Source organism: Ictalurus furcatus, chromosome 7 (assembly GCF_023375685.1).
Source record: "Ictalurus furcatus strain D&B chromosome 7, Billie_1.0, whole genome shotgun sequence".
NCBI classification, from domain to species: domain Eukaryota; kingdom Metazoa; phylum Chordata; class Actinopteri; order Siluriformes; family Ictaluridae; genus Ictalurus; species Ictalurus furcatus.
In genome coordinates this window covers 18,353,402-18,381,298 of record NC_071261.1, presented here as the reverse complement: position 1 = coordinate 18,381,298, position 27,897 = coordinate 18,353,402, and the positions used below count along the sequence as shown (strand labels likewise).

The 27,897-nt window shown below is 37.2% G+C and overlaps 2 protein-coding genes and 1 long non-coding RNA gene across 5 annotated transcripts; 1 reads left to right on the top strand and 2 right to left on the bottom strand.

Annotated features, from left to right (window-relative positions):
- The first annotated feature begins 32 nt into the window (after positions 1–32).
- On the top strand, positions 33–15,243 carry LOC128610054 (uncharacterized). 2 transcript variants are annotated; one of them, XR_008386309.1, is made up of 4 exons: positions 33–387; positions 649–760; positions 5,491–5,584; positions 15,111–15,243. It is a non-coding gene; the product is annotated as an uncharacterized LOC128610054 (long non-coding RNA). The 2 variants fall into 2 exon arrangements; XR_008386308.1 differs by lacking the exon at positions 15,111–15,243 and having other exon boundaries at positions 39–336; positions 5,491–5,579.
- On the bottom strand, positions 4,533–10,624 carry zgc:92664 (uncharacterized protein LOC436695 homolog). Of its 2 annotated transcripts, XM_053629083.1 has the most exons (6): positions 9,987–10,624; positions 9,675–9,769; positions 9,137–9,238; positions 8,629–8,849; positions 8,396–8,500; positions 4,533–5,582 (listed from the first exon to the last, which is right to left on the bottom strand). In XM_053629083.1, the coding sequence occupies exons 1-6, from the start codon at positions 10,005–10,007 to the stop codon at positions 5,518–5,520; spliced, it is 609 nt and encodes a 202-aa protein (XP_053485058.1). In that variant the 5' UTR covers positions 10,008–10,624; the 3' UTR covers positions 4,533–5,517. The 2 variants fall into 2 exon arrangements, with proteins under 2 accessions (XP_053485058.1, XP_053485057.1); XM_053629082.1 differs by lacking the exon at positions 9,137–9,238 and having other exon boundaries at positions 9,987–10,614.
- ache (acetylcholinesterase) lies at positions 12,049–27,525 on the bottom strand. The gene is made up of 5 exons (XM_053629045.1): positions 27,279–27,525; positions 18,779–20,245; positions 18,426–18,618; positions 18,106–18,284; positions 12,049–15,238 (listed from the first exon to the last, which is right to left on the bottom strand). The coding sequence occupies exons 2-5, from the start codon at positions 20,175–20,177 to the stop codon at positions 15,117–15,119; spliced, it is 1,893 nt and encodes a 630-aa protein (XP_053485020.1). The 5' UTR covers positions 20,178–20,245; positions 27,279–27,525; the 3' UTR covers positions 12,049–15,116.
- Between the last annotated feature and the right edge of the window lie 372 nt (positions 27,526–27,897).

Sequence of the window (27,897 nt, the reverse complement as noted above, 5' to 3'; positions counted from 1 at the left end):
CCAAATTTTACACCCTTTGAAAGAGACCCCAGGGTGACGTACTGATTTTTTTTGGGATTTTTTCAGTCCCCCAAAAATGTTCATTTTAATTGTAGAATGTGATGCCCCGGGAAAAAGGCTACAACCCCTGCTTTTTATGCCTACCAAGTTCCTCAGGCAGCCTCACTAGCTACAGCTAAGCAGAGGCTGCACACTGCATGGACTGCTGGTCTGGAAGGGAATAGGGAGAGAAAAAGGGTTTAGGGGCTGAAAATAGGTGGTGGGGGACAAAAGATTTAGGCACTTATTTTACTCCTGGAACCCCCAGCCTGGAATGGGAGTCCCAATCTTAGACGAGTGGGTGTATTTTTGATCTCAAATTAAGACTTGGAATACCAATTGATAAGTGTATGTGAGGATTTCTTTCCTTTTTAAAATCTTTTGCCACAAATTTGTTTTAATGGATTTAGCTCTTTTAGTTTATGTTTTTCTTGTTTATATTTAAAGAATTTACATATTTGCATGTTGGAGCCCTTCACTGGTGTCTTTTACCTAGTTTTAAGAAAGATGGTTCTAACTGTCTTAAAATATTTTTTTTGCCTTTTTCAAAACTAAAAGAAGTTAAACCTATTTTAAAGTAATTAATTTAAAGTATTTTTCCCCCTCCAGGTGGAGAATTGACTTCAGAGGACAGTTGGTGTTCAGTGAGTTCCTTTTGGGATTATCAGCCACCTTCACCTCTCCTCTGCTGCTCAAGAGGGTGAAGGAAAAAAGGCCGAGGGTAAGTTAGTTTCTTTTCTGTGTCTGCTTCAAAGCTTAACCAAAATGGCCCCTGGTTTGAATGGGTAAGAAAAAGTTAGGCCAGGGTGTGTGAGTGTGGGCTCGCGCTCCTTGTGCTCGCTCGCTCTCTTTTTCTCTCTCTCTCTCTTTCTCTCTCTCTCTCTCTCTTTCTCTCTCCCTCTCTCTTTCTTTCTTTCTCTCACTCTCTCTCTCTCACTCCCCACCTTTTTGCAAACTCTCTATTTCTCTCTCTCTCTCTATTTCTCTCTCTCTCTCTCTCTCGCATCCTGATCTCCCATTTCTTGTGCTTTATTTGTTGTTTGCTCTTTCTCGGTGAACAGCTGGCAGGAGTAGACAAAAATGAATGCCTTCTTCAGCTGTGCTGACGTGATCATTTGATTGAGACTGCAAATAGTCAGCTCTTTTATCAGATATAACTTAGGCTTCAATCTACAGTCTTTTAGCAATGCTGTAACATTGTTGTGTAGTTATTTTTTATTTATTTTTTTAAATATTATGTTTCTATTTGATCCCTCAAACCTATATATATATATATATATATATATATATATATATATATATATATATATATATATATATATATATATATATATATATATATAAAAAATAAAATCCAGCAAAGGCTTGGTTACACTAGATTGTGACAATATGTTTAAGCTTTTTTTTAAACACACTGCACTTGAAACACCAAGTGTAATTTCAGTTGTATTTCATCTGATCCTTAGTCATGAGTTTAGAATAGGTTAAAATTAATATTGTGTTATGTGAGAATTATGATTTTCCCTTTTAATTAAGCAGCTGCACAGTGTGTGTGTGTGTGTGTGTGTGTGTGTGTGTGTGTGTGTGTGCTAGTTCTTTGTGGTAGGGCCACTTTTTTATGCTAACATTTTGTTTTAATTTTATTAAAGTACAGACATTCAAATTTATTTCAGTAATTATTTCTGATTATCCAGTCACTCAGTAACACTTATTATTCAGAAGATGAATGTCTATTAGGTTTGTCTCTGTTGATTCACTGTCAAGGTCACACTTTTTAGGATTTTTTTTCTATAAATATTCTTTGCTCTGTTCATCTTTTTGAACTTGTTCTTTATACATCACTCTCTGAAGCACTTTCAAGATGTGAAAAAACCCAACTTAATAACAGCTGATTACTTTTCTTTTCCACATTTCACTACGTCCTGGTAAATGTCTTAATTTCTGTATTTTTTTCCCCCCTCCAACATGGATTTAAATCTTAGAACTTTTCCCCTCTGTAGTGTTTTTGTATTTTGTATTATTTTGTACTTTTGATGTTTCTTTCTTTAGTGGTCTATTAATTAAATAAAATTATATTTTAAAAAAAATTCCCCTTCACCCTTCTTTATGAGGTGACAGGATCAGATATAATTTAATAAAGTAACAGTGTGAATGGCACAAGAGGAATAAATTATGATTAAAATCAGCGGTAGGCATTATAACAAAAATTCATGATACTTGAAGTCATTTCTGCGATACACAATATGTATCTGATATTTAGGTTTGCTAATTGCCAGAAAAAGAGTGGTATTCCATTTACTTATCAATGCTTAAAACCCGAGTTTGATGATACTTGTTTAAGGCCTACAAAAATAAATGAATCTGAAATGGAGATACATTCTACAATTTACATTTACAATTGTAAAGATTCAGTACAAAATTTTTACATTAAATCAGCTGCTCAGATTGTAATTATTTAATTAACAGCTCCAATTAACACTGCATTTAAAAACATTAGATTTGAAAACATTTGAGATATTTGCTATCTGTTCTTATTTTTCCTTTTATAGACACCATTTTGTAGTCTAATCTTTTAATAACCATTGTTTTCTTCTTGTTCATGTCCACCATTTTGTTTTTTTATTTTCATCGTCCTCTCTGACTATGCACTTTTTAAGACACTTGTACAGTTTAAAAGGCTGTTATTAGTATGGCATGAAAATATTCAGCCTTTTATATGATAATTTTTTTTCATAATCTAGTGCATGATTTCATATTAAATGCTAAATATTAAATCTAGTGCCCATTTCATATTAAATGCTTATTTTTTTCTTTAGTAAAGCAGATATGTTTAAAACCCAGAATTTTTTCTGTGTACCTCATAATACATTACCCTACAGTGGAGCTGATATTGTAACGCTTCAGATAAAGAAACAAAAATAAACAGCGATGCTGATTAATATAGGCTGCTCTTTCTTGAAATAAGGTCTGCTTTTTTCCGGATGTTTTAAAGGAGTGTCCGCATCTCCCTCGACCCTCACAAACAAGCCAGAGAGCTCTGTAGCAGCACATCATGGTTTGTAGGTTCCTAGGTTGATTTCCAGATCATTGTGTGCTGTTACTGGGAACACTGGTGATTCGGCAGCTAACAACATTTACATATTCTCCACTGCCTGCACGGATGCGTAACTGTGTGACTTTTTTTTTTTTTTTTTTTAAATATTAGCCACATCACAGTGGCTTGATATTCTATGTAGTGCAGGGCACTATAGAGATAAGATTATCACATCGATCCTAATTTGCACTGGCTTCTTGACCAGAGCAAATTGTATTTTGCTAAATAACACAGGATGATTTAATGATTATGTAACTGTTCACCTTTCATCTTTCTCTAAAGGAAATATCTATATTCTATATACTCCTAGTATTCTAGGAAATTTGTGATAAGATGACTAGATTTATACCAGTGTGCATTTCCACTTACACCTTTTTACTAGAGTGGTACAAGGAACAAATCCTTTGTGCATCTCTCTTGTTCTGTTCCTTCTCCAGACCACACACTCATGACGGCAGCTTTGTTTCTGTGTGCCTGACATTAGCAGCACATCAATATTGGCAGCTGCCCTCTCCCTGGGTTGCCAGTATGTTTTGTGCTGCTCCTGTCAGACAGACACACCCTTCATCTCTAGAATGCAGATCGACAGAACAAATGTCCTTGAAGGCTGATGCGCGGTGTATTTTATTCACCTGTATGTAGTCTTAATATTATAAATCATTTAGATACTAGCAATTAATAATGAAACAGACTTAACAACTTTTGTTTACATTTGCACTTGTAATAAAACAGCTCATTGCATAAATAGCAAGAAATAAAATGTATATTAAAACTTTGAAGTTTAATTTTATTTACACACAATGTGAATTCCATGGTTATGTAATGGTCACTTAGATAATTACACTATGTAGTAGATATGTAAAATAGATTTTCATGGCAAATTACAAGAGATTTTGAAATGATGTCCATTTCCTTGTATGTATAAGCCATGGCTCTGTGTGGACATTTTAGAATTAATCACTGATGTTTCTGTATAACTGACATTTTAAAGCCAGAAAGTGTTTAGAGCACTTTGTTGTCTGTCATTCAACATTTGTCATACAGCTGCATTTAACAAGGACTGCGGTTGCTGGTTTATTGTATTGGGTTATCAGGGGCACTCATAGCTGGAATACTTAGAGCTCAGTGGGCTAGGATAAATTGAGTTTATGTATATGTGACAACAACGATTTGTGTGAAGAGACAGTTTTGCACTGCACATGATCTGGATCTGCACTTGAATTCATAATTTGGTCCGCAAAATTGAGAGAATTTTCTCTCAATTTTCTTTTTAATAAGGAACATTTCTTTGGATATAAAGGTGGTTAAAAGGATATCAAAGTCCTTTGTAAAGATTGTTTTGCATTTGGGCTTACCAAATCAAGTATAATTTAGAACACACTGTGACACAAGCCACAAAAATACTTAAGTAGGAAGTTTATTAAAATTCCCCACAGGCTTCTCTGAAGAAGGTATAGATTTTTTTTTTTTTTTTTTCTAAAACACAATGAATTCATGTACATTACTTGCACACTGCCAAATTTAAAACAATGTTTTACACCAGACCAGTGTTTAAAAGTGCTGTCACAGAATATCTGTTCGGGAATAAATAGGCTTGTAGTTATGTTAAATTGCTCATGTATAATTTATCAGAAACAAAATTACAGGGTCCCCTGTGAGTAAAGGTTAGACCGTTCAAACAAAAAGTGAATAACATTTTAAAACTCACAAAAATGTAAAACTTTCACAAATAGTTATTTCAGTTTGTATTAGTCCTTTGAAACATGCAATGGTGACCTTATGCAAACAAATAATCAAGCAAAAAGTAAACAAGTGTTGTGTTGCACTCAGTCATGTGCAGAATGCATGCAGATTTCTGACAATCTGACAAAACGGACTAACTCGAATTAGCACTTACATAAGCTGACACCAGGACAAACAGTACAGGAAAATAGCATTATCATGTATTCACACACTTCACATATCTTCACAGGGGAACAGATTCCCAATATAACAAAAAATAATGCATTAAAGGAGTATCTTCATTTACATGAGCCCAACGTATAAAATTATTTAAAATGAATTTATAAGACAATTATCTTAAGCATTGGTGTCATATGACAAATTGTTTGTAAGGCATTGCTGACCTGTTTTAGACCATTTTCAAACAGACCAAAAGAATGACTACAAAACAAAACAAGCTGCCTTACAAATTTGACTTTGCACGAAAACTATCTGTTTTAGAATCCATCTATATAGTAGAAACCAACAAGACCGGGTCCTGGACTGGGCTGTGTTTTTTTTTTTTTTTTTTTTTTTTTTTTTTTGCAAAGGTTCAGCCCAGTCTGATGTAATGTTCATTTTTTTTTCCTTTACAGTTTATGGTTGTGAGCAGCAAGCCAGGTTCAGCGGGACAGGAGAGGCAGGTCACTGGAGTTCATGATGAGACTTGAGTCAAGATTCAGACTTTCTGTAAGACAAATAAATGTGGAAAAAAATATCATAACACACTACATATATGATTTGAAAATGTTCATGAAACATAAATTTCTCCAATTCTGAGAGGTACATGGAATTTATTTTACAGTTAAAGGGGTCACTGGCTAGAAAATGTTTGAGAACCACTGAACTTAGAAGACCACAGTCTGGGTGCAAGACCCACCAAAATATTTCAGTGGATCAAACCAAGAACTCAAAAAAATACTGTAGCAAAACTGATCAACAAGAAAATGAGGGGAAAAAATGGGCACAGACTTTCATTGATTTTATTTTTAGTTTATTTATTACCTCCATGGTCTAAGAGAGGAGATGAAAACAGAAAAGAGGAATAGACAGTGAAGTATGTGTTTATTCTCACAGCACAAATTCAAAACTGAGGTCTCATCTGTTTAGAGTCTGTAGCATTAGTTAAAGTGCACCTATTATGCTTTTTCAGATATTACCTTTCATGTAGTGTGTTATATAGCTGTTTGTAGGGCTGCAACTAACGATTATTTTGATAATCGATTAATCTGTTGATTGTTTCTTCGATTAGTTGGATTAAACTGCCACTTTTTATTTTCTGTATTTTTTCGGATTTTTTTCACATTCTGGCCAATCTTGTCCTTCAAACATTGTGCAAATTAAAGGCTATGAGAAAGGTATTCAGTGTATCCATGTGGGCTATGCTATACATTGTGCAAAGGATTAAAAAAAAATTATTACATTATATTTTGAAAACAATAACAAAAAACCCCAACTGATTGTCCACAAGCTTTAAAGCAGTTAAAATCACTATATTAAAAATTCTAAAAATTTAAAACAAAAGCACAGACTGTGTTCACTGGTAAAAGGTTGAATGTTCTGCAGTAACACACACATTCACTCATTTGTAACACCGTAACATATTACTTTATTCTGTAAATGTATGACACTTCTTACAATTACATGTTATAACCCCATTACAGTTACTGCTGTTATAAAAAACAATTACTTTGGTTTCTAAATATAGCATCAAACAACATTTGATCAAAATGAATAATATATTTAGAGTTATTGTGCTTCCTTTCTATTGTGCGCTGTTTGACACGCATGTGTGGACTCGTGCTCATTCAGTGAAGTTTAATGGAGACTCACTTGCTGTCAGTACGAGGCTTTATGTAAAATGGAAATACTGGCATGAATTTCTAACATTTACAGATAAGGATATAAAGGTAAAAATGTATTTTCTGCATTGAAGAAAACCTGTCTGGAACACATTAAACAGCACATGCATCTGTCGCAGCATCTGACACGACATGCCTCGTTAATACACTTACGAGTTTGTTTGAAGCACTTAATATAAAACATGTGTTTTGGACAACCTGGATCATGCACTTTTCCTGCAGCAGCTCACTCTGTGACCTCCGCTGTTTTTCAGATGTGGTTTCATCATAGAAATGCTTTTTTCACCATTGTGAAGTGACATCACTAATGAAATTCACAAAAAGTCGGCAAAGTTTCAAAAATCAAAATGCACAACAAATTGAGTTATTGACTCCCAAAAGAAGGAACCGATTCTGAACAGCTGAAACGAGACTTACTTCCTGTACAAAACTACGTAGGTTTGTAACAAAAACCCCGCCTCTGGTCTTCACTGGCTGCTTGTGAACAAGGTGTACTCTGACCCGCCCTCAAACACTACAGTTCCTGTTGTCGCCATGTCTAGACGATGTTTTCTGCGCTGCCAAATCAAAATCGCTTTGCATAAATTACCAAAGGATGAGGATGTAAAGCATCAGTGGTTAGAGTTCATTTTTAAAACAATACCACAGCAGTTCAACTCTGACTTTTGTTTGTGTTCCCGTCATTTCACTGGACAACTGCTTCTCCAATCTAGCTGAAGTCAACGTGGGACTTACAAAACAATTATTCATTAAAGATGGGGCCGTACCCACTTTATTAAGACCTTCTTGCGCCTCTAGATCACAACCTGTAAGGATGATTAATTATATATGTATAGATTTTTTCTGTCGAGTGTTCCAAATATGTAGTTTTGTGTTGTATACTGTACGTGTACAGCCAGTGCACAGCTTTAAGCCTGTTAGCTGTTGGCCTCTGCTAACTGTCTCTCTCATGATATTGCCAAACTACATATAAACCCAACAATGAGAAATGTCCTGTTCTCGTCGTGTTTGCAATGGTGGTTCGGGTTGATCTGCCGATGTATCACTATCGGGCTCGGGCTCAAATTGATGAGGTAAAACGACAACATTATTACTGAGCTGAAATTCAGATATTGTAATTGCCGTTTCCTTTCCGACATGTGCTGTATGCGGTAGACCAATCACAACCGACTGGGACATCTGACCAATCGGAGCAGAGTAGGCTCTCTGAAAGAAGGAGTTTAGAGTGAACGGATCCTTGAATGATTCGTTTGTGACACTGAGAAAAAGAGGTGATGCTGCAGTGTAAATTATGAGAAAATTAAAGTGATTTTTGACCTTGGAGGCATGCAAACCTATTGTACGAGACCTCAAACAAAATTAGGCACGTTTATAGAGCATAATAGGTGCACTTTAAAAGAGGTAAAGTGAAATATATATATATATATATATATATATATATATATATAGCTATGAACAAATCAGTAATGGTTTAGAATGAAAAGGTAACTGATACCATTCAGTCATGTTAGTGGCTTAGTAAGAAAGGAATTTGTATGTAGCTGGACCTTCACATATTTTAGTTAAATACTCTTGCTTTAGGAGGTTATAATCCTTAGTATAGGAAATCATTGAGCAACTCTGTATTATATTTATGTACCTTGATCAAAGTTGAGCTTTTTTGTCGCAGAGCTGTCACCGAGTCCCTCGATGTCCACAAGATCACTGTTCACATCTGAATCATTCAGAGCACTGAGAGTGACATCTGTGAGATGTACAAATAATGTAATGAATTTTGATGACATGAATATAATCATAGCACATGTCCTTAATGAGAAGAGATTGAGATTCCCCACATGAAAATCCTGAAATGCCTTAAATGGTGATGCTCACCTGCTGTTTTGGGCTTCTTGATGCTAGCGGAGCCTGTAGAAGGACCCTGTAAGCCTGTCGCTACCACGACCTGAGATGGTGGTACAGCTATGACTGTGGGTGGTGGAGGGGGAGCCATGGCAACTGGGACCTTCTTGGTACTTTTCTTTGGTGACTCAGAAGACAAAGGAACTCCGCTGTCTTCATAAAGCTTCCGCTTGACCGTGGTCTTGATTTGTGCCCTAACCATAGGACGTTCACTTAAAATTAACTTTTACATCTATTGGCACAAGGCCATATTGGATTACAAACATAAAGCAAAAGAACAACTGAACAACAAATACAGCCCATCTGCTTTGTTTCTCTTGAATTTTCACAAAGCGTATACAAGTTCCAAGAAAGAGCTCCTCTCACATTTCCATGCAGACCTTGATCATATATTACTACTAAGATAAGCCTACATCCTGATACAAGAGTGGTCAGACCCAGCATAGGACGTAAGGCAAAGTAGAGAGACCTGATGGCTTACACTGTGCGCTTCTTGATGACAGAGCTGAGTGAGTTCAAGTCGTCACCAAAACGCTTAACAGCTGATTGGAGCATCTCAATCTCTTTGTCCATCCATTTAGCTCTGCAAGTAGAGACAGCAACCAGGGAACAGGCCCCATGGTGTGACTATACTTCAGGCTAACTAAAATTGGTCTAGGTCTCAAGTCTAATGAAATGCACACATTATTATTATTATTATTATTATTATTATTATTATTATTATTATTAATGAGTCTGGATTGTCTGTTTGCATGGTCTTTGGAAAAATTCAAGAGAAATTAAAAAAAAGAAAAAAAAAACTTCAAGTCTAATAAAATAAATTACTAGTAGCTTTTACAAACTCACAGAGAATGTGTAATGTAAAACATCCCTGTTCAAGAAATGTATTCGTAGTAAAACAGAGAAGAGCACCACACGTGTTTCTCCAAAGAAACAGGTTTTCTTGTGACGCATCACCAATTCACAACAATAAACAGTCGTCAGGGAGCAGCAGTGCCTCCACCTTCAGCACTACTTACCCTATTGGACTCGAGTCCGCCACCGGGTGCAGCTGCATGGTGAGCTCCCCTAGTTTAGTAAAAGCAGCGCCTGCTGCAGAGAAGATCTCACCAACCTGTGGATATACACAATAAGGATATAGAAAAGTCAGCTTAGAATAGATCTACGTGTACATGAGTGGGCGATCTATAATTATCATCAGTTGAAATCAGGCTGAACAAGAAAGAGAGAATGTATCAGAGGTCTATTAAAAAGATCAATCAGTCTATAATATTATACGGACATTCAGTTACATAGCATTAAACCAGCGCTGATTGGGCTGTAGTAACTACCTTTGTTGAAGCCGAGGTCATTGTTCTATCTGATCTAACCAGCTGACTTTGTTGCTAACAGATTAAGCGAAACAGCGCTTCCGGGTTAGTTAATTTAAATGCCACTGACGTTTCTGAAACAAACAGTCGGTTTTTACTTTTCTCCTACATTAAATAAAATAATGTTTTGAACTAAATAATGATATTAGTGCGCCATAAGGTTCCGCGTTTGTTCGCCGTTGTTCATTGGTCAAAATTCTACCGCAGTCTGTGATTGGTCAAGTCTTTTCAGCTGTTCAAAACGGTCAACATTGCGCTAAATTGCGCAGCAGATGAGATTTCTTTCTACCCCTTCTTCGGTCAGGCGGTAGCCCAGGACGAGGGTTAGAAACCAGCGGTGTGCTTGTTTTTGGGTTGGTGATGTGTGCAGGTCTATTTAATATTACATGCCATTTTCAGTACTACACAATAAAAATAAAAACAAAGAAGTCGTCCCCAGGCATGTCAGTTAAATAAATCTGGTTTTCTTCAAGAAGCGATCTTTGAAAACAATATTTGAATTTGACATTTTATTTTACTTCCGCGAGTGCAAAGTGCCATCTGCAGGACAAAAGCGGCACTACAACATGCTGTTTCTACACATTTAATCCACAAAGCTGTATATACAATGATGAATCTCATACTAGATTTTAATTATATTATTTAGGAAATTAATTAGTGTCGAAAACACTATATATGGTGTTTATATATTTGAATACATCATATTTATACATCATACAAAATGTATATTTCTAAACAATTTTTCATTAAAGCCACAATCAGAACAACATAGTGGCAGCTCTGGCTTCTTCATTTTATTAAAGCAGTTGCCTTTTATTAGGAATAAACCCATTCAATTCAAGTGAACAGTCAAACTGGCTAATAGCTTTAAGCACTTAATCATGAATATTTTTATTTTAATGGTAGGTAACATGATTTCCACCACTCTAACAAAATGTCTAAATAAATAAATAAATCACCCCAGACACCTGGCACCCCCGTTAATGGATCCTTTCAGGTCGCTGCAACCCCACTATGAGAACCATGTGACTCTAAACCATTTGAAATAAGCTACTGAAATACTCCGAGTTCCTGAATGCAAGAACCATCAGTTACATGAAATGCCAGTTTCACAAGGACTTTGTAGGTAATAGAGACCTGCATAAGGTTTTATCATTATTTTGTGAAGTACTTACTTTATTTGTAATAATAATAATATCAATAATAATTATTATTATTAGAATGATACAGGATTGGCAGTTTGCATGGTTTTGTTCATTTATTCACTTGTACAAAGGCTGCACAATTTGTGTTGAAATGCAACAAAATGGGTTACACAATCCAGGGTGATTGCACTGTTGGTGAAGATGGATAAAACAGTTTATGAAAAATGTCTTTGTGATTATGTCATGTGACAGACACGGGGACAGTTTCAGTGTATGCTTTTATTAATAATAAAGACTGGCAAACACAAACATATCCGAATCACAGTATCAATGGCAAAATCCAGGATCATGCAAAGGGTCAAGTGATGTATAGACAGGTAATCAGAGGACAAGACTAAGATCAGGAAACGAGAATTGTTGAGGCCCCCCGGGCGCCCCCTGGCGGCCCACAAGGGGGCCGCAGCCCCCACTTTGAAAACCACTGGTTTGAGGTACACTCTGGGAAATGGAGTCAGATGCCAAACTCAGCGTTGATGACAGATTATTTAGCTTGATTAGGGAGTTTCCTTGAAATCTGAGATAAGATCATTAATGGCAATGACATTTTTCCTAACCTTTTTCTTAAAACCCAGTTTTACCACGTGTACCAACAATTCTGGAGCTAACTGAATGTGTTTAGTGAGCACAAATATGAGTTACTTAACCTTACAGGATCATAGCTTTTGTTAAGTGCAGTATTTATTGTAAGAATTTTTGCTGGTTAAGTATGCATTCATTTGTTTTAGATGATGTAGCAATGACCTTTATTGTAGATGAGATGTGTGTTTGCGGTTGTGTCTTTGCATTTTCTTTTAATGAAATGGTTGTAGACTCTTGACAGAGTGGATTTTACGGCTTTCTTTCTGCTTGCATGTGGTGCATGTAAACAGCCCGTTTCCTTCCTCTGTGAAATGAGCTCATGATTATTGTGATAATACAGGAATTCACACTAGCTAGGAGAAACACCAGCTGTTTTGTGATCATGCATGATAGTGACATAGGTGACACTGGTTTGTAGCACACATTAGCTAAGTCGGTCTAGTGTGGATCCAAGCATTCATTTTAAACCATGAGAACACACTTCATACCACCCTTCAATCAACTGAAGCCTTCGTTGATGAAGTTTATCTTCTATGTAAATGTACACATGATTTGTGAATTAGTGTAAGTCCTAACATGCAAATACGATCATATCTTGGAAGTACTCATTTGAATACTGATCTAAATAAAACAGCCACAGAGCACAGGGTCATCACTGTACAGTTCATGTGATTCACCTGGCTATTAGCCATTATCTAACGTTATAGAAAAAATACATTTATCTTGAATTTGCATTTTTGATCTACATTTATGTTGTTGGATTTAATCTGCAAGCAAGGGACACACACTTTCATTTTAGTCAGACTTTTTAATGAGGTTTTGTTGGAGAACTTCAGATACAATGCCCAAGAGGCAGCAGTAGTACCATGCAGAGTAGTAGCACAATGCTGTCATCACAAAGGTATGGCACAATGGGCAATGTCTGGACCAAAAAGAATAACAATGTGGGTGCAAAATGAAAAAGCTGTCAATTTGAGGATGCACAGATGATACTCTCTAGAACATAATAATCACACGATGCTAAGTGTTCATATTAATTACAGTATATGACTAATTGCAACAGCACATAAATCTTTAAAGCCATCCCCAAAAAGTTGTTACTGAAAATAAAAAAAATAAAAAAAAAACACACAAATGCCTTTGTCCAGGTATAGTGATTTATCAATCACAATATCACAACCATGATTATTACCAATGAAATTATTGTCAATTCAAATATATTCCATTGCTAGTATAACCCCTTATTGCTAACCTCAATCTCAGGGTTAATAATAATCTTTAATAGATATAGATTTATAATATAATAATATACATCAGCACTGGATTATTGTTACAAGGGTTATCAGTCAAATGAGTCATATGAGTACAGAATCCAGTAAGGGATAATATTTAGGACATGCACAAGTCTTTTCACTGGACAGAAGAGATGAGGACAAATTGTCATTTAGCAGAAGATACAAGAGCAGCATGTACCCCAGCCACACTGCTGGCACATACATTTATTTCACTTAACTGTTGTATCTCATACCTAAATAATTTAAAAGAGCATTTTATTATTTTATTTTCAAAATTACATCTTTTCAAGGTAAAATGCTCTTGTATGTAACCTCACAGGTTTACAGGACAATTAAAGATAATCATAACACTTGCTAGAGGGCCTGTTCTTCCACAGTGTGCTAAGTGATGTGGAGATAAACAATACTGAAATAACGTGAGTAAATCAGTAGTGTCACTCACAGAAAGCACTCAAACAACCACATTTTAAAATGTACAAATACAGTGAGATAGATATGGTCATAATATAAGAGCAAGGGAAATGGTACATTAAATGATAATAAAATAATGTCCAAAAAGTATATAATAAATATAGTACATAATAAAAACCAGATATGAGCAAACTAAAAACACTCTGTGTAATCTTCTACATTTCATAATTAGTGCAAGCATGCAACAAAAATACTTAAAAGAAAATAGGACATACTCTATTCATTCTCATGGTTTAATGTCAACTCTATCTGGCTCTTGTAAATGTCTCCCCTCTGAGCACTCCCATTTAAACACTCTGCTTTCCTGCAGTATCCACCAAATGCATAAGTTGCGTGATGGCAGAGTTGGGGTTAAGATGGCTGACACAGCAGGCCATCGTTTCAAATGAGCACTAACTAAATTACACTCCTTCCATTACGGTAATGAAAATTCTTTCCTACTGGGAGGGGAGCCAGTAGTGGAAAAAAAGTTATTGACTCTTTGGCACACAGCCATGACACAGTAGTTATAGACCTCTCTTTAGGACTTGCACACGTGCACAAAGTGCCCAGGCAAATATAATGAAAATGGAGGTGACTTTCACAAGTTGTGTGCTACATATAGACAGGAGATAATGGATACTGGCCCATGGAGGCACTCTATTCAGATATACTCTTACACAGTCACTTTTTAGCTAGCACACTCTCACAAACACACATAAATAGAGGTGGACCATGCTGTGAGCACCAGTATGCATGCGATAGGTGTATCAAACAAGATGAAAATGCTTTACATATTAGTATAATACACAGAAATAGCATACACATATTTCTAGAAGCCAGAACAAACACATCAGTGCATTATAGAGCCAGCACATGGAGCATGGACTGAGATCGCTCATGATTCCCTTATATATGATATCAAAGAATTGATCTGGACCCACATAGAGACAGCAGACAACTGCATATAACCAGAAGCCAAACATGAAACTTAAATATTGGAGAGAACTGTCATGATAGAAGAGGAATATAGACAAATGCACACATGGTCAAGCAGCAATTATAGATTAAGAAAATAAAACCCTTAAGTAAAATAGGTAAATGTGGGATCCTGAGGACAAAAGTGAATGAGGGCTTCTAAGCATCATTTATACTGATACACAAAGACACAATTATCAGAGGTAATATCACACCTTTAACATTTTCTCTTATACATCCTCAATGATGACTGTAACTTTTAATAGTCTCTTCCTGCAGATAACATGCAACGTTGTCAGACAACTGCCTATGGCAATAGTAATAGTATTTAAATGCAAAATGATACAATAGTGAACCATGTACAGGTTGCAAATGATACTCTATAGAGCTTATAAGTGTAACCTTCCCAAATTAAATCTTCTACCTACTCAGAGGAACCCATCAATAAAGGGCATAATCTACAGTGGCTCAGAGAATGACTGACATTCTATCAGAGGGCTCCTGAGACTATAGAGTAATATGGTCATCACTCTTGTCTAATTTCTATTTTCTTTCTCTCTTTGTCTCATTCTCTGTAGGTCTATCTACAGGTCTGTACAACGCTCCTGCTTGCTGTAGTGATCAAACTGGCTCTTCCAATGCATCATATAGGAACTCCAGCGGTGGAACTCTGCCTTCCATTGCCGTTCGGCATCATCAAAGTTATCTGGGTATAAAGAGAGAAGGAAATTGACTGGGAGAAACAAATAACAGTCATCATGTCTAATTTTGCTTAAACTCTAATTTTGTGTCAAGTCACTAAGTTTTTAGCTACACTCTATAGACGTGAAAGTGTCTATAGAGTATAGTGATGTAGTGTGATGATTTTTATTTATGTTTTTTGCAATAAAAATACACAGAAAAATTAGGTGATCATTATGAATCACAAAACAAGTACAAAAAAACACACACAAGGTCAAATAACACAAGAATGGAAAAATCAAGATGAGATGCGTGCAGAAGACCAAAGAGTGCAGAGATCTTCCAGACATATACATCAAGTGATCCCATTAAACAAATTACTCAGCAGCGCAACAGCCCACTCAAATGCCACCATTTTATTAGAGCAAAGACTTTCTCTGGAGAATTTGCAGTTTATGAGTTCAGGTCACACGCCAAATTACCTCACACTCTGAAAAACGGTACAGCTTCAGCTGCTTCATGTTCTGGTTCACTTCCATTAGAAGATGACCAGTTGTTTAGTTTACTTCCAATATACACATCAGATGACAATTCATTTCCTTATGGACTGAAATGCTTTATTTACTCTGTGGTCTACACGGTATGTTCTCAGAGACCCTGAAGCCGTTTCATAGCACAATGCCTGCCATGTATATAGAAAATGTGTAAAATTTAGTTTATTTAATTTGAACCTAAACTGAGCCCATTTACATGAGAAAGGAATCTGTCTAAAGCAGGAGCAGCATAGCAGTAAATCAATTTATGGTCTTCTTGTCCCATTTATTTTGCTCAGCCTTTCTTGTCTAAGCAGCATTACACATAAGTGAGCCATTTCTGAAACATTACCACATAAGTTGTTTCTCTGTCCACTAGTGCTAACATTCCCAATTTCTCAAGTTCACTGTTCCTGTGTCCATGCTCTGATGGTGAATATCTGCAAGTTAATATGATGACAAGATTTGCAAAGTTACAGTTTCTTATTGGCTGACAGCATGAGGGAGAATGGCCTCTACTGACAAATTGCACATCTAAAATACATTATGTAGAGCTCCAGCTGTGGAAAAGTAAGAATCATATCAATTTACAGTGCCCTCAACTAATATTTACACCCTTGGTAAATATGAGCAAAGAATGATGTGAAAATTGTCTTTATTGTTTAACCTTTTGGTATTTTGTTTAAAAAAATTCACAAAAATACTCTGCTCTCATGGATAGCAAACAATTGCAAACAACACAGGTTTATAACATATATCTTTGTTAAATATAGGTGTGCAACAATTATTGGCACCCCTATGAATTCATATGAGAAAAATATATTTTCAAGCATATTCCCTTACATTTTTTTAGTACATCTGGGTGACTAGGAGCAGGAAATTGTTCAACCATGACTTCCTGTTTCACAGGGGTATAAATATGAGCTATAATATGAGGTATAAATATAAACTCAAGCATCTTTAGTTTGCCAGACACTACTGGAACTTCAAATGGGATCGGGTTCTATGGGGTTACGTCGTGGAGAACTCGTGACTACAGTTCCCAGAGTGCAGCGTGGACTACAAACATGGCTGCCGAGGACTGCACTTCCCAGACACGCATGTGCTCGCATTCTCTGGATGGAAAAATACTTCATGCCCATGGTTAAATATGGTGGTGGCTCTTTAATGTTTTGGGGCTGTTTTTCTGGACCTGGACATTTTGTTAGGATACATGGCATCATGGAGTCTATCAAATATCAACAGATATTAAATGAAAACCTGACTGCCTCTGCCAGAAAGCTTAAAATGGGCCGTGGTTGGATCTTCCAGCAGGACAATTATCCAAAACAAACATCAAAATCAACACAAAAATGGTTTACTGACCACAAAATCAAGGTCCTGCCATGGCCATCACAGTCCCCTGAAAACCTGTGGGGTGAACTGAAGAGGAGACTCCACTGGTGTGGACCTCGAAGTTTGAAGAACCCAGAGAGATTCTGTATGGAGGAATGGTCTCAGATCCCTTGCCATGTATTCTCCAAACTCATCAGGCATTATAGAAGAAGACTATCTCGGCAAAGGGAAGTGAGGGAATACAAATTTAAAATCATGGTAACTGAAGCTATCACCTTTTGTCTGTGATGTCTCTTGGTGCCCCTGTCCCATTCTTTGTGTTGGTGGCCATTGTTCATTTGTCATCAATACCTGAGTTAAGTGTAAATGGTATGCCCTGGGTGTGGACATTTCTTTATCTCTATGATAATGAAGTTGTCTGAGATGTATAGTTATGCTGACTGGAGTAGGACTGGTGATACTCCAGATCTTGGGGTGGATTCTTATTACTGTTTACTTCCTTTGCATACATTGTTTAAGGTCGTCACTTGAGTTCTTTGTCTCCACCTCTAAGCACTGCCCCCTAAAATGTATATAAAACTATAATGTATAGCTCATTTTTGTAGACTTGATGACTGCAGCTCAAGACAGCACGTTCTGACCATTGAATGATGCTCCTGATGTTCTACAATAAAGAATCCTGCTGAAGCTTTACCCAAGTCTCCTGGTCTTCACTTCTGAGTTTCCAACAGAAGTATTGACTAAAAGGGTGCCAATAATTGTTGCACACCTATATTTAACAAAGATAGATTTTTTTGATAAACCTTTGTTTTGTTTGCAATTGTTTATTATCCATGAGAGCAGAGTATTTTGTTAATTTTTTAAACAAAAGATCAAAAGGTTAAACAATAAAGACAATTTTTCACAGCTATCTTTACTCATATTTACCAAGGGTGTCAATATCAGTGGAGGGCACTGTATATCGTATAATCATATAATACAATATCATATAATGTTACATGCAACTGTGAGTTCTGTTAGTTACCAGTAATGTTAAGTAGGCGAGGCAGAAACCGGTTCCACAGGGCACATAGCTGTGTTTTCAGTCCTTTGTGCACCTTCATTGCATCTGTGTTTAGGCCCACATGCTTCTGTTCTGTTGCTGTGAAGAGAGGCCATCTGCGTCGGTTCTCTATGGATCCATCAATGTTGATATTGGGATTGCTAGATAAGAAAATAGAAGAGATAGAAAAGAGAAAAATAAAATTGGCATGTCGTCATTACACTAGAGGGAATGAAAACACGCACAGTACCATACATCCACACACCAACTTCTTCCAGGCACGAGCAAGCTCAGATACTCACCCAGTACGAGCAAAATTAGCCCAGTATCTCATCATACGTCGACTGAGCTTCTCCTCTTCTGCAGTGTAGTTAAGCCTCTTCTCCAAAGGCAGGCCAAACACAAATTCAATTTCATAGCCATGGATCACACCCATCCACTCAGGCCAGGCCAGGTTAGAGGCTCGATGGTCAAAGAGGTAGAGATACACAGCAACTGTGAACAGCACAAAAATGTGTTGGATTAAAAAACTAAAAAAAGATGTCATTTTAGCCATTCATTTTTTTTTAACACTTTATGCTATGAGGAACATCCATCTATATTTCAAGAAAACATGAATCCAGACCTAAATTGCAAATCAAACGTTCTACCTTACCTTGTGCATGGCCGCTGTTGCTTGCTGGGCCTGAATTGGCCCAACCAAAGTTTCCTTGACCTGTTGTTCCTGGCAGAGCAGGGTTAGAACTGTATTGAGCATAGGATCTTGCAAAGTGCTGCAGAGGGCAGATTACATTATGGTCTCCCACAATGTCATCCATTGCCTCGCGGTTTTTCAGAGGGTTGTCTTCATCCATCCAATCTGTGTATTGAAGGATAACTGCCTCCAATCCAATATCATTGGCATGAGGAACACTCATTCTAACACCTTGTAGAAAGTCCTCCCGTGAGATCAGACTATCATTGTCCTTGCTGAAACCTGGTGCACCATAAATCAAGAAATAAGACCCTTCATCCTGGTTTACACCCAAAAGAATTTGAGTATCCTTGAAGTTGCCTGAGCTCAACATGGCCTCGGGGGTATCAGGAAGCACAACACCATCAACCACAGGCACAAACGAAAAACGGAACAGGCTGCTATATGGGAGTGCCTGGAACTCCTGGTCAATAAGCTCCTGTGGTTGCTTGTTCCTAAGGCAGTCAATTAGCTCAGTGTCATCATCATCAGGACAGCCTACCAATTTGGCCAGCTTGGTGGCCCTCCTTCGTGCCTCATCAAAGCTGACTGTAGCCCAAGGGCTATTTGGCACACCACTTTGCATAATGGCACGAGTGAATTTGGGGCGACTCTCTGGAGACAGAAGATGCATGCCAACCGAGGCTCCACCTGCACTCTCCCCAAAAATGGTCACCTGCTTAGCATTGCCTCCAAAAAACTGAATATTGTCCTGGACCCATTGGAGTGCCATTCTCTGGTCTAGCAGTCCCACATTTCCAGGAGCCTCAGAGGAGCCATTAAGGGCAAGGAATCCGAAAGCACCCAAACGATAGTTCATAGAGACCACCACCACCTTCTCAGAATGTGCCAGGTAGCGACCATCATACACATCTAGAGAGGAGGAACCACTGTAGAAGCCACCGCCATATATCCATACCATAACAGTGAGGTTGTGTGGCCGAGGGGAAGCAGGAACCCAGATGTTTAAGTATAAGCAATCCTCACTCATATTCCTGTTGGGGTTCCACATTTCCGTGCCAGGAAAGCCAGGATATGAGGTGTCCACATACTGGTAGCAAGCATTGGAATAATTTTTGGCTTCGAACACATCATTCCATGGCTTTTTAGGCTCAGCTGGTTTAAAACGCATTTTCCCTACAGGAGGTTCTGCAAATGGAATACCCAGAAAGGCAACAACATGGCTTCGATCTGGGACGGGCAAGCGTATACCCTGGACACGACCTAACCTAGTTGTTACCGTAAGCTCAGATTCACTTTGTGTAAGGGAATGGTGGATAAAAAAAATAGTGAGAATAATAGGGAGGAGTAAGATTTTCATGGTCTCTTCTGTTTTTTGGTTAATTGGCTAAGGTGCTTGTTTTTTCTGGGCTCAGCTCAGATTACAATCTGTAGAAGACACAAAAAAAGGTTTATAATAAATAGACAAATACTGTAACAATATAAGTATTGAATATAGGTCTTGTGTATATATAAATATATATAAAATATAAGAAACATAATTTAGTATTTGTTTACGATTTGATGTGATATTAGCAATCTTGTTTCAGTATAAGAAACAAGATTGCTAATATGGCCAATCAAATCATAAACAAATACTAAATGATTAATAATATGGGAAAAGTTCCAGAAGTTCTTGAGCTCTACAAAATGGCTGCTTTGTAAACACTATAAAAGTTATCTCTATGTAACTAGTAACCTCCCATATAAGAACACTTGTTTGATGGAAATGTCTTCCATGGTCTTAACACTCACATACACCTGTGAGGTTGTTTATATTTTACGTGTTGTGTGGTTGCCATGATGACTGGATTAGTTTGAGAGGCATTGTTAGGGGGAGGGTACATGACTTTTTCTGCAGCTGTGTGGAGAAGGCACTATTTCTGTTCCTCTGTCCCCTTTGCCTGTCCTGGGTTGTATGAATTATAAAGCACACAATAGAAATAGATATTTGTATGCGAAAGGTTTTGGTTTTCTTGTCAACATTCATGTCATCTGTTTAGACAGATACCACAGTAAACATGAAACATGACATTGGGTAAGCAGCAGCATCCCAATTATTTTCCACTTTATTTTATATGACAAATTACATAGTATAATATGCATATCCTTTAAAAGATATTGCTGTTTCATGTTTGCGTTTAGGACGAGAATGTCCACTTCTGAGCATCATTGGCAAGAATAAAGCATAAATATCTGAACTGATGGATGGCTTTTTCTTTTTTTTCCTTGTAGACATGATTTCATTGTAGATATGTGCATAATGTCTATTTTGCCGAGAGTGTAAATAAAATTTATTTAGCCATTATTTGCACTTGTTAATTACTTTTGTATAATTGTGAAAAAACTTGTGTGTGCAAATACCAAACAGGGTTTTATGAGTGGTTGCCATTTACTTTTGGCATGTATGCCTTTTCTTTTTTTTTCCCTTTCCATTTTTATCCAAGTAGATAAGGAAGCATTAGTATATTTTATTTATGTTTTTCTTTGTTAGTTAGTTAGCTCTCTCCACCTCAGGTAATTTCTTTTTATTTGTTATTTTGGTTTTGGACTAACCTGAAACCATTATGCCTATGCCTATCTTTGCACATCTTTGGTTGTAGGCATAGAGAATATTAAAATGTAACAATTTCTGCACATAGGTTTCACTCTTTTATGTTACAGTCCTACCAGTGCGGATACGTTCCTTTAGCAAATAGACTGTGACAGTATGCTTACAACACTACAACAGCGAATTTTGATGGGCCATGACCATTTCACCCTTTCCCATATGACAGTCTGTAGCAGGCATTTCACATGAGATCAGCTATTATATCACTAAGGGTTGGAGAATATTGAGGGAAACGTTTCATTGCTCTTTTAATGTAACCCTTACAGAATTTAAACATGCAGTGTGTAGGAGACAAAGGTATTGGATAATAACAAACATGTACCAAGAAAAATTGTGCAGAATTGTTCTTATTGTTGTTGTTATTATTATTATTATTATTATTATTATTATTAAACATACTTTTCCTTGCTAATAACATGAATAACATGCATTAGCAATGTTACTGTTATAGCATAAGTTATTGTTGTAAAAGAAAAAAAAAGTAATACATTTCCACAGAAAATTACACTAATAATTTCACCTTTGTGTGGTGTTCGACAGGGTGCCAGTCCATCGCAGTGCACAATCACATACACACTCACACACCCGTTCATACACTACGGACACTTTTAGACACGCCAATCAGCCTACCATGCATGTCTTTGGACTGGGGAGGAAACCAGAGTACCCAGAGGAAACCCCCGCAGCACGGGGAGAACATGCAAACTCCGCACACACGTGGCCCCGGCGGGACACGAACCCCAGACCCTGGAAGTGTGAGGCGAACGTGCTAACCACTAAATATTAATAGATGTGATATTCGTCTGTAGAAAAAGTAAGTACACCCTTGGCCTCAGAAGATTTGTCCACCAGTCTCTGACATCGACTTTCTGGATTTTTTTTACCACTCTTCCATGCAATATTCTTTAAGTTTCAAGATGTTTGAGGGTTTTCTTGTATGTACTGCCTGTTTCATGATTCCAAATATGTCAACAACAAAAAAACAATTTCCATGATGTGTACTTAATTTTCACATGACTGTATGTAATATAAATATGAAGTACAAATCAGTTTTCAAAATGTTCTTCAGAGCATATGAGCCAAGGCCAATGTCAAGTTAAAATAACAACTGATTGTAGTATTTTTCTTTTACAAAATATTGAAAATGGGTCCTACAGATCAGAACACCACACAAGGGTTAATGTATGTGTCTAGAAACTAATATCATGAGTGGTATCCTTTCAACTGAAAACATCCCATTAGCAACAGCACAAGCTACTTTGCAGTAAATTGTGTGCGCTAACTAGCTAGTTAGTTATCTAGCAAATGTAGCTTCGTGGCCCATTGTATCAAATTTCATTAACTGAGTTACGTTTACTTAGTTATTGTACATTAGCTGAAAGCAATGACAGGGAAATTCTAAAATGATTTTCCAACAGGCACAAAAACAAAAGAATCACTCTGTTTTAACTGGTTGACTCTGTATGTCTGATTCTGATACTATATGTTGGATTTTGTGTGCATTTGACTGACGGGCCATTGTTTAGTTTTACACTTTAAAGCTTTTAATTGTTAAATTCTTTGACTATATGTCTGATTTTGTGTACATTTGATTGAAGGAGCATTTTTGCACAGTTTTGCACATTTTGTACTCTTACAAATTAAATGTAATTTTTGAAAGAAACTTGTTTTTTGAATTTATTTAGGAGGGAAACAGAAGATGCAAAGATGAATCTGTCTACAATAACACAAGAGAAACTTATGTAGAAATGTTATTTACATACTGTTGTTTAATGTAATGATGCCAGGAACTTCTCATATGTGATGTGTGTAGCTTCTCATATATCAGATGAGTCTTTATTGTGAACAGTGCCCTATAAAATAATTTTAATAGTAATTCCTGCAGTAGCATGTACTAAGACAGTGACTAATCGCTATTTATTGATGCCCCCCTGGTTTCTCACTGTGACCCTCCTGCCCTCTTATAACCCCCTTAAGTTGGTCTAGACAGGCCACTACTTACACTAAATAGGCCTGAACATTATTGCCTTATTAGAAAAACACTTCTTTGACTACTTTGTACTGGACATGACAGTAAAACATAGTGATTGTGGGTTGGGAAACAGGGGTGCCTGTCAGTGTGTCTCAATGGACTTATTAATATCCAGAAGAACAGCTGCTAGCCAGATACAGGGGTAAAGGGGGAATGAGTATGGGGGATAGACACGGGATAGCGGCTCAAATTAGACCCTGGAATCTGTGTATGAAGTTCGCAGGGGGATTCACTTTCAGTTTGGGATTACATCTTGTAATATGCACTGTCATATCCTTACATACTCCTTCCCCTCTCCCCCCTACTCTGCCTCTTTTCTTCCAAAATAAACACTTGCACACCACTGGACCAAGTATACTGCTAATCACTGTAGGCTCCTTAGCTTGATGACCAAAAGCAGATTAGCAATCTGTAGTCAGTTGATTTAGGTAAATCAGAGATAAATAACAGGCTACACTGGTTGAGTATTGTCAATTTAGGGACTTATTTTACAAGAAATATTTCACCATGAAGAACGTGCACTTAGTTGTTTCTTTCTGTAGCATTTGTACAGGATTTTTACTTCAGTCAACTTTTAGTAAAATATTATTTCCACCACTTCTGTTTACTGTCACTACAAGATTGATTTATAGTCAGGCTTGGGGAGTAACGGAATACAAGTAATGGCGTTACATAATCAGGATACAAAAAACTGGTAATACTATAATGTAATGGGAATATTATCAGGATTACAACTTTTTTCATTTAAAACCAAATAAATTAATTCTTTGACATAACACAGTATAGACAGCTACTTGATAATAGTTCTGGTTCTCTCTTGCCAGTTTTGACTCACATGAGCAACCTCCTGGTGCTAAGTAACACAAATTGTTCTCTGAAATGCTTTTGTAGGGTGACCATACGTCCTCTTTTTCCCCAGACATGTCCTCTTTTTCGGATGTTAAAAAAGTGTCTACATTTGAGAAGATGTCTGGGATTTGGCTCTAGTTTCATTATGATGTGTTTATGGTCTAATACTGCATCATGTGTATGAATTTTTGCATTGCTTTAACCCCTTTCTGTAGTTCCCACCTTCTCGCACACCAATCGGGCGATTATAAAAGGCTTTCAGCAACTATTGGCCAAATTACTCTCAGCAAACACACGAATCTGAAGTGCCGTTGTGTACGGCATCAAACAGTTGCTTAACAATAGCAGCAAATGACATCTGTCCTGAGTCAAAACAATGCCCATGGCCATATAAGGTAATTTATCACATTGCTTCGTATTACATGGTCATTCAAATATGTAAATGATGGCAGAAGGTACACTCGTGGCATCTGGTATTTTTATTTTATTACATGGACATTCAAAAGAATGTAGGAAAAGTGAAAAATGTGGGCAGAGTGAAGTTAAAGTCTGCATTCATAGTAATTAATAACCCTAACAGCCATAACCATAACCTCCATCTTTTATTCATCTTTTATTTATGTATTTATTTTATTAAAATAAATACAAACATTGAACATGATTTTAAGCTCTAAAATAAGCTCTTGCTTTTCTCTTTACTTTATTTACATATGTGACCTTGAAGTAATCCAAAAGTAAACAGATTACATTACTTTCATATTGTGATACTTGGATTACGTTACTGATTACATTTTTTATGAAGTAATTTGTAACTGGAATACATTTTTAAAGTAATCCTCCCAACACTGCTTATAGTGTACTACCGCGTGTGGTTGCCATAGGAATTAAAAGGCCATACTGTCCATTGCATCGTCTCTGCACACAACTGACACTTCCATTAACATAAACCCCATGCTAAAAAGGAGGAATACACTATTGTGACTAATTCTAATAAATAAATAAATAAATAAAACAACCCACACATCTACAGCACTGTATGTGTAAAAATGTCTTCTATGTCAAAAAAGTAAATACTCTGTAAATTCGAACTTATCTATTTACTAGGTCTACAACCGAGGGTACACAATCTGTAGTAGGCTACTGTAGTATGACGTTTTAGACATTATTTTTTCCTAGATTGCCTCCTACTACTGTAACTTCATTTTGCCACTATGTTTATGTTTAGTATTTGAGAATTTTGGCAATTCTGCAGGTGATCATTTGATACCAAACATTTCAGTGAGGTCAAGTTGATGCAAGAAATTTGGAAAATGAATTCATGTCAGTTCCACTAGTCCACTACGCCGGTTTGGCTGATGGATGAAGTGAGTGTCTCTTTACACTTTTGTGCAGTAATTATAATACTTTACCCATACAATCGCAAACAGGCTATACTCCCTCATATGACTTACAGTTCACTGATCTACTGATCAACGCACAAATCACTAAGATGTTTCCGTTTTTTGCTTCGTCTCACAGATGGCCGGATGGTCATGCCAGCAGTACAGTTCAGTGCTATTATTACAGTTATCACAACAATTGCTGTGACTGAATAAAATATAAAACAGAATGTAATTCTGACTGAAGCATTTGGGAACTTATAATGAACACCTTTAAAAACAAGCTGGCTAAAACTGCTGTGATTATTTCTGAGTATCTCAAAAGCCCTCCATAAGAGTAATGGAAAAAAGAGGAATTACTGTTTCTTAATCTGTTTCCCTAAAAATCTGGGTCTAGACTAAACAAATGATTGTAGAACGGACAATATCAATGCAAAATACCACAACGCTTTCGTGTGGCCTTGATGGATTAGAGTTAGCTCATGAAGCATGGCTCTGTGCTCCACATAGGAGGGTCTTTCCAGAAGGCGCTGCATCTTGTGCACTTCTAATTGAGCAGTTCAGGACCAGACGAGCTGGAAAGGATGTGAGACAGGTGCTCGAGGTAAACAAGACTTAATTTTAGAGCGCACAGTCTCCAAGTGCGCGTGCGTTGGGGTGTGTGGGGTGTGTTCACGAGCCGCCTGATTTCTCTCTCCGACTCTGCAGCAAGCTGCATCTGCTTACATCCAGCCAGTCATGCAAAATAATGAAATCACCAAGCACGCACACATCCATCACTGGCCTCGTGCATTATTTCTGAAGCCTTGCTTTCCCTTAGAACAAAACACAGGCTTACAGGTTGCTTTTTAAACGAATGTCAACGTATTACTTGATTTGCTCAACCCAGTTAATCTTGCTAAGTTTATTCATAGTGGTCCACTTGGCCTCAAGAAAGACATGTACTTGCAAACGACATACATTGGCCAATGCACATTTATTGAGCAGAGATTTCAACCAGTGTCTGTATTGCTACTACTGTTTTAGTTTTTTGTTTTTGACTACAAATAGCCTTCTACTACTAATAGCAACAACACTAATAATAATAATAATAATAATAATAGTAGTAGTAGTAGTAGTAGTAGTAAAAGAATAGTGAATTTGTAATAAATATTTAATGATTAATGATTTAATCTGGAAAAACGACCACTGCAAAAAGCGAGGGCCATCTCGCGAAATATCTCGGATTAGTCCAGATGTTATTTAAAAAAATAATAATAAGAAGGACAACAACTAAGCCTGTGCCGCATTTTCAAAGTGGAACTACATCGCATCGATCAAAGGATAACATCGGAAAATTTACAAACGCAGATCTGCGCAAATTTTAACAAACACACGCAACAGCGCTTGAAGACGCACCACATGCACGCACACGCACAGCGCTTCCTTCATATTACTGCGCTTATCATGTCGCTGCGCCGTGTTTACTTTCGATTAAGGAGGTCGATTTCGCATAACGTAAAAAAGGAATAGAGATCAACCCAAGGGTTAAAGTGGCTGAGTGAACTGTACCTGGCGACTCCCGATGGCTCGTTCCTCTTCCCCTCCTTTCTCTCTCCTGTCCTTGAGCAGAACAAGCCGGACTGATGGCCGTGCTGATAACAGTGGGTGTAGAGGAGAGCAGAGGCAGCGAGGAAGCACAAAACAGAGAATCACTACCTCGTCTGTCACGACCAAAATTACTGCCTCGGCCCTCTAAACGCTGGATGCCGCCTCTCTCACAGAGAATACGAGCAGAGGCGATAGGACCAGAGTTGTACTGCACTGTTGTGCCGATAGGGGGAGACAATGCTGATTAAAAAAGTACAGCACTGAATTCTCGCGAGAGAAAACACCCAGTTCTCATATCTGTGTATATCGAAGTAGACGTGCGGTTTCGGCAACGAGTAAATAATGTGCAATTAAAAGCGCAAAGTGCAACCGTTGGGTCAGTTTTTTTTCTTCTTTAAAACACTCATTAACCTCTTCATGTCGTCTCACGATGAAATAAACAATCAGTTAAACGCATTTAGACACAATATCCATTTTTTAAAGGTGTTTTTACTGCATCTACTTGTAAACTGCCATTTGCATTTAAACTACTATGAAGAAACAATCCAATACACATTCGTTTATTTATGAAGGCCACATG